The sequence below is a fragment of the Nilaparvata lugens genome, chromosome 5 (genome assembly GCF_014356525.2).
Source record: "Nilaparvata lugens isolate BPH chromosome 5, ASM1435652v1, whole genome shotgun sequence".
NCBI lineage: Eukaryota > Metazoa > Arthropoda > Insecta > Hemiptera > Delphacidae > Nilaparvata > Nilaparvata lugens.
Window position 1 is genome coordinate 19,546,094 of NC_052508.1, and position 10,484 is coordinate 19,556,577.

Below are 10,484 nucleotides of genomic sequence, written 5' to 3' on the forward strand. Positions count from 1 at the left end.
CATTTGGTTTGAATATTAGTGGTTCTGAATTTATCAAGTGCTTGTACAAAATGCTAGGTGAAGAGGTTTGTGAGTTTACTATTGCTTATATTGATGATCTTGCCATTTCTAGTATATCTCTTCAACAACATATCAGCCGAATTGAATTATTATTCAATAAGTTAAGGGAAAGTAATTTGAAGTTGAAACTGAATAAATCGAAATTTATTGCAGATAAGATAAAGTATTTGGGTTTTATTATAAGTAAAAATGGTATTGAAACAGATGACTCTAAGCTAAATGCTATTCAGAAATTTCCCATTCCTCAAAATTTGAAACAATTGCAGTCATTCATAGGTCTCTGTAATTTTTACAGAAAGTTTCAGAAAAATTATTCATACCTGACAAATCGTTTTAAGCATCTTCTATGCAAGAAAAATAAATTCATTTGGACTGAAAAAGATAATGATACCTTTCAAGAAATTAAAGATAAGTTCATCGACTGTGTGATCTTGAAACATCCTGATTATAACAAAAATTTCATTTTGGCCACTGATGCCAGTGATGTAGGAATTGCAGCTGAGTTATTTCAGGAAGGTGAAGATAAGGAACACTGTGTCATTGCATATGCTAGCAGAAGCTTAACAAAATCTGAATTAAATTACACAATATGTGAGAAAGAATGTTTAGCTGTATTATTTGGCTTAATGAAACTTCAAAATTATTTTGGTAATCAAAAAATAGTTGTCCGTACAGATCATAAAGCCTTGACCTTTTTAAAAAAATGTAAGATAGGACATGGTCGTTTGGGAAGATGGATTCTTGCATTACAGAATTTTAATATTGAGTGGGAATTTGTAGCAGGAAAGGATAACATTGTGCCAGATATCATTTCTAGAACTGATTATGAAGGTAATTTGGAAAATCGAAATTCAAATGGATTCAAGGTATTAAATATCATTAAGAGTGATAACAAGTTAATTGAAATAGTAAAGAAAATCAAAGAATTTCAAAAAGATGATGTTTGGTTAAAAAATGTAAGAGAAAAGTTAGAGACAGGTGATTTGAATATCAACAAATTTTTTAAAGTAAATGATGATCTTTTGTTCACTAGAAAATCTGGAAAGAATAGTTTTTTGGAAAGTTTGTGTGCCTTCAGCACTGTATGAAGAATTGATAGTTGAATTTCATGAAAGATTAGGTCATGTAGGTATATCAAAAACATGCAAATTTATTGAAGAAACTTTTTACATAAGAGATTGTTACAGACTTGTTACCAAAACTATAAGATACTGTAAGTATTGTCAACTTGTAAAGACATCAAATGAAAAGAAATTATTAGAAATGCATACCATAATTTCTGAGAAAAAACATCACAAAGTGTTCATTGATGTTTATGGTGAATTACCAGGTGGCAAATACAAATGGATGTGCATTATTCATGATGGCTTTACTGAGTTTACAAAGTTGTATCCTATAGTTAAGGCTAACGCTCATAATTTAGTAAAAGTTGTTGAAAAATATGTAAATGAATTTGGTAAATTTGAATATATAATCAGTGATAATGGTACTTGTTTTCAAAGCAGATTGTGGAAAGAATCTATGGAAAGATTAGGTATAAAATATTACTACACTTCAGTTTATCATCCCCAGGCAAATCTAAGTGAAATACCATTGAAAGAGGTAAATCGCATATTGAGAACCTACGTTCCTGTAAATAAGCATAATATTTGGTACAAGTATATTGATAAGGTTGAATTTGTCATCAACAACAATTTTCATGAATCAACTGGTCATATACCCTTGGAGCTTATGATGAATCATAAATTGGCACATCTTGTTTTTAAGTATATCAAATATCCTGTAGAAAATAAGTTTGAACTTGAAGAAGAAAGTATCAGAAACAAACGAATACTGTACAGAATAAAGAATAGAGGTGTCATCAGAAGATTCAAACAGAATATTCATAATAAACCCAAGTATAAATTCAAGGTTGATGATCTGGTTGTAATTCGAAATTACATTTTTGTCGAGCAAGCTGAAGAGGTTTCTGCCAAGCTGTGTCCTAAATATCGTGGACCTTACATAGTAAGAGATGATCTCAATAAAGGGTGTTTCAAACTTGAAGAGATAAGTACAGGTAAAATTATGAGAGTCAATCAATATATGATGAAGAAATACCATCAGAAAGCACACAATGATTAGGAATCCTGTGTTATGCCAGGATTCAGAATAGCATAATCGCTACACAGTGTATGGTAAGAGTCCATAATTGTGTCTTTTTTCTTTCCTGTAGCCTATTTTTCTTGGCCCTTAATCAATCAAATTTTGATTCTTTCCTGTCTTTGTGTAATGTTCAGTAAATTTCTTCTATGATGCATATTTTAACCAATCTTGTCCATAGTCATTTAAATTTGTATTTTTTTTCTGAAATAATTTTGGAAGTTAAAATAGCTTATTTTCCTAATCTTTAAATTGTTGATAAAACTTAACTTTTCTAAAATCTATCCATTGTAGTGTAAATAATTGTTTGCTTGCGGTATATTTTTTCATCATGTATTACATATTTCAATTATGTCTATTTTTTTTCAGGTATTATATTAGGTAACTAGGTTTTTCAGAGCAAATTATGTCCCATTTTCTCATCTTTTATTGCATATCGTGCCATAAGCCATATGTAATTAGGTTATAGTTTTCTTCTGGGAAACCATTTTACATTTTATATATATATATTTTTTTTTTTTTTTGCTGTCCAATACTTTGGATTTTTGATAGACAAGTAGGTGTGATTCTTTTAGAGGTGTGGGCGTGAACCACATATGGCTGGACTTGATTATCTGACCTACTTGTTTGCGATATAAAAAACCTTAAGACTGCAACATCAAATGTTTGTAAAAACTTTCACATACTTTTGTTTTTGTGGTCCGATACTAGAATCTGCTATCACATTGCCTTACAGACATCTAGGAACTCTCCACCCAGTCACAATAGTCAAAATATTTTTTCCTTCACCAGTTGTTTTTGTGGGAGTGATAGCTCACAATTATAACAAATTAGAGTCATACTTGGAATCTACAAAATTCCATAGTAGTATATTTTATTAAATATACTTCCTTATGAAAGTTTAGTACTGACATGTAGGATAGGCTCTAATTAATCTTTCTCTTCCTTGTATTATTTAGGAAATTTATTAACTCAATTTTTCTTTTTCTCTTATTTGTATTTTTAGGGAACTTATTTACCCATTATCCATTATCTTGATCGTCTTTGTATTGTGATATTGAAATGTTTGTACTTATTATACAGTCTTCAAATTCTGAAATTATTTAAAAATAAATGGTTCAATTTAGAACATGCTGAAATTAAATCTTATGTATAAATTCTTTTGTTATAATAATAAAACTTCAAAATTTGAAAGTATTAATGAATTGTGTAGCCATATATATGAGATGTTCAATATAAATGAAAGTTAACTTGAATAATGTTTTCATTAAATAAAAACATCTTGTGAAACGGAGAATCTAGTTGTCGTATCAGAGTGGCATTATTTGTAACGTGAAACAAAAGGCTTAACACAGTTCGACAAACACAGGCTAAATGGGCGTCGGAAACGCTTTATAGAGGAAAAGAGATAGGCAGAGACAGAATCGGAAAGGGACGAGTGACAAGAGATACTTTTTCACAGCTACCCCTGTTTCAAATGGTATCCAGTTTTCAGAGCAAACCAACTTATAATCTTCAGAAGAATTTTGGCAATATTAAAGAACAACACTTAAACATAATATAGCATCATTACAAGCTAAAATACTTATCCAGTTTATATAGTTGAAAACAATGGCTATAGGCTTGTAAACACAAGAAACAATTAATTATAAACAAAATTAGAACACTATAAACTGTTCAAAACTCAATTTAAAACATTAAAAATTTCAATTAAACGGAAAAATATTCAGAGAGCACAAAACACTTTTCAATAGCCAGCCACCATTTTTTAGAGAAGAAGAAACAAGTACAAAGTAAAAACCACACCTCAAAATCATTAATTACTTCATGAACACGTCACCAAAAAATTATAAATTACAAGTTTAGAATTTACATTTTATATTTGTTCTCAATAAAACTTTATTTCAAAACTGTTATTTTAAATTTATATATCATCTATATTTAAATAATCCATTTATCTGTTAAATCTGTCAACTCAGCCTCGGTGACACCATGGAACATGCAACACAATTATTTACGATAAATTCTCAGTCAAAAAGTTGTCAGTATATCGATTACTCTGATATTTACTATCAAGTTTTATAGATCTCGAATTGAAGATTCAATTTTAAACGAGAAAAAATGTAATATTACAGACTGCAACATCAAATGTTTGTAAAAACTTTTGCATACTTTTGTTTTTATGGTCTGATACTAGAGTCTGCTATCACATTGCCTTACAGACATCTAGGAACTCTCCACCCAGTCACAATAGTCAAAATATTTTTTCCTTCACCAGTTGTTTTTGTGGGAGTGATAGCTCACAGTTATAACAAATTAGAGTCATACTTGGAATCTACAAAATTCCATAGTAGTATATTTTATTAAATATACTTCCTTATGAAAGTTTAGAACTGACATGTAGGATGGTAATTAATCTTTCTCTTCCTTGTATTATTTAGGAAATTTATTTACCCAATTTTCTTTTTCTCCTATTTGTATTTTTTAGGGAACTTATTTACCCATTATCCATCTTGATCGTCTTTGTATTGTAATCTTGAAATGGTTTGTACTTATTATACAGTCTTCAAATTCTGAGATTATTTAAAAAATAAATGGTTCAATTTAGAACATGCTGAAATTCAATCTTATGTATAAATTCTTTTGTTATAATAATAAAACTTCAAAATTTGAAAGTATTAATGAATTGTGTCGCCATATATATGAGATGTTCAATATAAATGAAAGTTAACTTGAATAATGTTTTCATTAAATAAAAACATCTTGTCATATTATTAATTGAAATGAGTTAAAGGTTAAAATTTTCCGAAAGTTTTTGTAATTGATGTCTTTTTCTAAATTTTAAAAACTGTTTATTCTATAAATTTTGATATGATTGATTATCGTTTGAAATGGATGCTGGAGTGTATGTAGAATTTTTAGTGGGGTTGTTGATTAGAATTTTGCTGGTATGTGATTGTTTTTTGAGATGGAAACCCATTATTGCCTAAAGTAGGAATAACAGAGGTTATGACTTAGAGAGGCAGTAATGAGATAATATTTTTTGTGTTGATTACTTATGTTGATTGCCATAGATGCAAAATAATGATTAATAATGTTGATTGCCATAGATGCAGATGATTACTTATGAATATTGATTGCCTTTGAAGCAAAATATTATTGATGTTTTGAATGATTTCTTGTTTAATGATTGATAGTAAAGTTTTGTCATGAAATGTAGTTTGTGTTTAGAACATTGAAAAGTCAAAATAAACTATAGTATCCAACAAACAATGATTAATAATATTGAATAATTTGCTTTTCATAAAATATTTGAACAGTGAATAAATGGAAATGAAATTATTTTTTTATTAAAATTTTGTAATTGATGTCTCCATTGAGTTTGAGGAAATTTCACAGTTTATGTATTGCTGACTGTATAATAAGATGTTAACAAATTTCATTTTTATATTGATTATATACTTGTAAATAATTTTCATGTGTATTAGATTGTATTGGTAGCCTAATCAAAATTTTCTTTTAGTTTATAAGCATTTTAAGATAACAGGTACAGCGTGGACATTAACATCGAAATAATTATCACGTGAATCTCGAAATCAACAACAAGTGAACGCCATGAAGAGTGTTAAGAACATTTGGGTGATTTTCGAACTAGTGTGACTCATTAATTGACTATCAACGCCAATATCTACGCTGATATCTATACAAATGCCAATGCCAATATCTAAGCTGATATCTACACCAATGCCTACACCAATATCGATGCTGATGCCTATGCCAATATCAACGCCAATATCTGCTCTGATGTCTACACCAATGCCAACGCCAATATCTACGTTGATGTCTACGCTGATGTCTATGCCAATATCAACGCCAATATCTGCTCTGATGTCTACACCAATGCCAACGCCAATATCTATGTTGATGTCTACGCTGATGCCTGTGCCAATGCCAATATCTACATTGATGTCTACGCCGATGCCTGCGCCGATGCCAATGCCTGCGCCAATGTTGATGCCAATGCTTATGACAATGCCAAAGCCAATGCCGGCACCAATGCATATGCCAATGACAATGCCAACGCCTATTGCTGACCATGTAACTCAAACTTCAACACTACCACATTACCTGGAGGTAATTGCCATCCATGTTCACATTCACAACTTTGAATTCAGAATAACAGTCACAGTATCATGAAAGAATTGATTCTAATAATCCTCTCCTAAATTATTCCTGTATGCAGAACTCTAAACCTTGAAAGCTGAAAATATCAAAAAACCAAACCTTACCTAAATTAATCCTCACCTAAGTTAATCCTGTATGCAGTGTCTATCTCTTTTCCATAAAACAAATTACATTGTCATTTCAAGCCTGAAATGTACATTGTATAATTATATGATACAAAATTTATGTGACTCTGTATCGAGTTTGGTATGCAGCCGTCTACTACAAGCATGAGGCAATGCTAACTGAGATGTCACTTGTATCAAGTTTGGTATGCATCAGTCGACTACAAGTATCAGCCCAACACTACGTGCATCCAGATCACCCCAACACTACATGCATCCAGATCAGATCAACACTACGAGTATTCGGATCAGCCCAACACTGATGTCATCACACTTAACTGAAATTCATACTGAGTGCCTTAACGGACTGTTTTCCAAAATTTGCATTGATAAAATCAACCACGTCAATAGTGAAAGAAATGATCATTTTTTGATTTATTGAAATTTTATGTGAGAATTAAATGTAACAATTCATCAATTCATTAAAAAAAAAATATTTTTTTTTAGTCAACATACTAAATTTTTTTTATGCAATAAAAAATTGAATTTTTCTATCTATTAAATTTATGTGCAATTTCAAAAACTATTCTTTATATATATTAAACTTTCCGTTGAGATATTTTCCTTTAAATTATAAAGCTAAAACAAAAGTAATTTTGATATTCTATACTTTGAAATATTTTTGGAAACGTATAACAAATGCTATTGATGAATTTTTATAATAATTTTCAATATTATAGGATGACATGTAATGTTTTTATAGAAAAATTGTTACTGTTCTCGAATTTAATTTCAACAATTTCCATTTGTTTCAATGTATTTTTTTTTTCTTTGAATTCTCAAACAGTAAATTTTTTTTATGTCAAAAGGGGAGTATTTGTAATATTACATTTTTTTCTCAATTAAAATTGAATCTTCAATTGAATCTTTAAATTGAGATCTATGAAACTTGATAGTAAATATCAGAGTAATCGATATGCGGACAACTTTTTAACTGAGAATTTATCATAAATAATTGTGTTGCACATTCCATGGTATCACCGAAACTGAGTTAACAGAATTACCAGATGAATAGATCATTATAAATATAGAGGATATATAAATTTAAAATAACAGTTTCGAAATAAAGTTTTATTGAGAACAAATGTAAAATGTAAATTCTAAACTTGTAATTTATAATTTTTTGGAATTTAATATCGGTGACGTGTTCATAACGTCGACACTGGTTTTGAGGTGGGGCTTTGCTCTGTACTTGTTAGGCCTCTCTCTAAAAAATGGTGGCTGGCTATGTGTTCTAATTTTGTGTTCTCTGAATATTTTTCTGTTTAATTGAATTTTTAATGTTTTAAATTGAGTTTTGAACAGTTTTATGGTGTTCTAATTTTGTATAAATTGTTTGTGTGTCTACAAGCCTTTAGCCATTGTTTTTCAACTATATAAATGGATAAGTATTTAGCTGGTAATGATGCTAGATGCTTAAGTGTGTAAGGTATTGTTTTGTGGATTTGTGTTGTATATTGCCAAAATTCTTCTGAAGATTATAAGTTGGTTTGCTCTGAAAACTGGATTTCTCATTCATAAGCAATAGATCCATTCATAGTTTATCAAGAATCTACCATTTTGGAGCCGATAACTTCCTTTAGGTTAATAGGTGTGAAATGCTATCCAACCTATTTAGGAGAAATTGGTAGCACGGCAGCCATTACCATATCAAACTTGACACTGGCAGAAGCATTAAGCGGCACATCAAGCAGATTCAAGGTACTATGGTACTGGTACCAAAGAAATCGGTGAAATTTGGTCCACACCAGTCATATAAAAAGCGAAGATTACCAGAGCCACATCAAGTGATAGCTAGACCACCACCAGGACTTCAAAACATAGTAGAACGATCACGACGACCAGTTCGGAGTCATCACCCTCCTACACGCTAGAGGAATTATGTTCTTTATTAATCTTTCATAACGAGGTTTCCCATTAGGAGGGGAGACTGTGATATCCCTACAGATGTGGTTACCTTGCAACATAATATTGATGTTGATTCAATATACAAATTGAGTTATTTTTAATTATTATTTAACGAAAATCCTAAATAAATGCTGCAAATCATCCCAAAGACTTCTGCAACTGCAGACATTGACAACATGGTTAACAGCTGGATGGAAATTCTATGAGAACTACTATCCAAAAATTAGTTGCCAGCCCGGGAATCGAACCCAGTACCTCCCAATTGCTAGTCAGGAATGCTTACCCTTATACCAAACTGACAATCTCTGGATAGCAGCGCTCAACTTATATGAAGCCATATAAGTCAGGATGGCCACTATGGCTTCATATAAATTGAGCGCTGCTATCCAGAGATTGTCAGTTTGGTGTAAGGGTAAGCATTCCTGACTAGCTATTTGGAGGTACCGGGTTCGATTCCCGGGCTGGCAACTAATTTTTGGATAGTAGTTCTCATAGAATTTCCATCCAGCTGTTAACCATGTTGTCAATGTCTGCAGTTGCAGAAGTCTTTGGGATGATTTGCAGCATTTATTTAGGATTTTCGTTAAATAATAATTATATATTGATTAGCATTTGAATAAATGCATTCTCTATTTAATTCCATCTGTAAGTTATTTTTTTTATTATTATATTTTTGTTGTGTGAAGCCACAAATTCTGAGCGGTGCTCAAGTGGCATACAACATGTCATTTTTAGAATGGAGTCACATGAATGCTCTAAAACACTCCTCAATGGTATAAGGACAAGCCTCTACCAGTGTCCTAATTATCTTTGAAACAAATAACTTATAGCTACTACACAGCCTTAAATCCTCGGGGAATGCAATTAAAACACTTGAGTCCTGAATAATACGGTCCCTTTTCGAGAAGAGTCAGTCTATGGATAGGGAACTGGAACAATCCTGTATTTTTACCTCGTGTTTCATAAGTATGACAAATTCGGTTAACATTAAAAATGTTTTTGTTTTTGAACACAAACGAAACAACTTCAAGGAAGTATATCGCTGGAACTGTAAGTAGTCGGAGTGCCTTGAATATGGTCTTAAGGAGAAAGATGGACCCACTCCCCCCAAAATCCGAAATGCTTTTTTCTGCATTTTTAAGTTTGTGTTCAAATGAATTCTTCCAGCCCCCCAAAACAAAATACTAAATCTAATAAGTGAAAGAAAATACCCATGGTAAACCTTTAGAGCTGTCTTGAGATTTGAATTCGACTTGACAGTCCTCAGAGCAAAGAGAGCATGGTGAAGCCTTTTCTGGAGTTTCTCTATGTGACCATCCCACTTCAAGTTTGCCTGCAATTCAATCCCCAGAAAATTTGTCTTATCAGTAGCAGGACACTCCCATCCCACAATAGCTGGATCATTCGCATTACCTCTCATAGAGAACTTAATAAAATGTGTCTTGCTTAGATTAAGCTTCAAGGAATTATTATTTTTATCTACCATTCACAGTGTAAGCATTAAAAAGTATTTTCTATTCAATCATGGCTTATTTAATATGCATATTATGTTCAATTACAATAATCTTCAAATAATTCAGTTACTACTTACTTGATAAAAGCATTACTTGATTTTTTGTTTTTTCCACCCAATATCTTTACAGATATGGCTCCAAAATATCTAAGGAAATCCTCTTTTTCAGAATCACTCAACTCGTTAGATAGATGTCGTATCAACAATGTTTCTGAAGCAATCATACTCATTTAGAATTATAGCCTAATAGGAATATTGTAATGATTATACCGTCATTGAAGATTAAAAGTTTTAATAAAAAATAAATTTCTAAAATACCAAAAAAGAGCTTTAAAATGTTGGAGCTTATTTTTTCTGATAGTTATATATTAATATGAAAATAAAAAATCAAATAGTAAAGCATTTTCAGACTTAGTAAAAGATAAATACAGTAAACAACGCACCATTATAACAACAATAACGTAAGAACGTAACATAACCTTAATAATTGTTTTTATTTAACATCGAATATT

At 30.9% G+C, this 10,484-nt stretch overlaps 1 protein-coding gene across 4 annotated transcripts in view; it reads right to left on the bottom strand.

The window, feature by feature from the left end:
• The window catches only part of LOC111048125 (RNA-binding region-containing protein 3-like), a 64,376-nt gene extending 53,910 nt beyond the window's left edge, over positions 1 to 10,466 (bottom strand). For 2 of the 4 annotated variants that reach the window (XR_005571262.1, XM_022333984.2), the window contains exon 1: positions 10,051 to 10,456. Coding sequence is in view for 1 of the 4 variants with exons in the window: in XM_022333984.2 (XP_022189676.2) it covers positions 10,051 to 10,202 (152 nt within the window). In the remaining 3 variants the exon portion in view is untranslated. Of the gene's footprint in view, positions 1 to 10,050 lie in introns of all 4 variants that reach the window. The other 2 variants (XM_039427862.1, XM_039427863.1) reach the window with 2 other exon arrangements.
• Between the last annotated feature and the right edge of the window lie 18 nt (positions 10,467 to 10,484).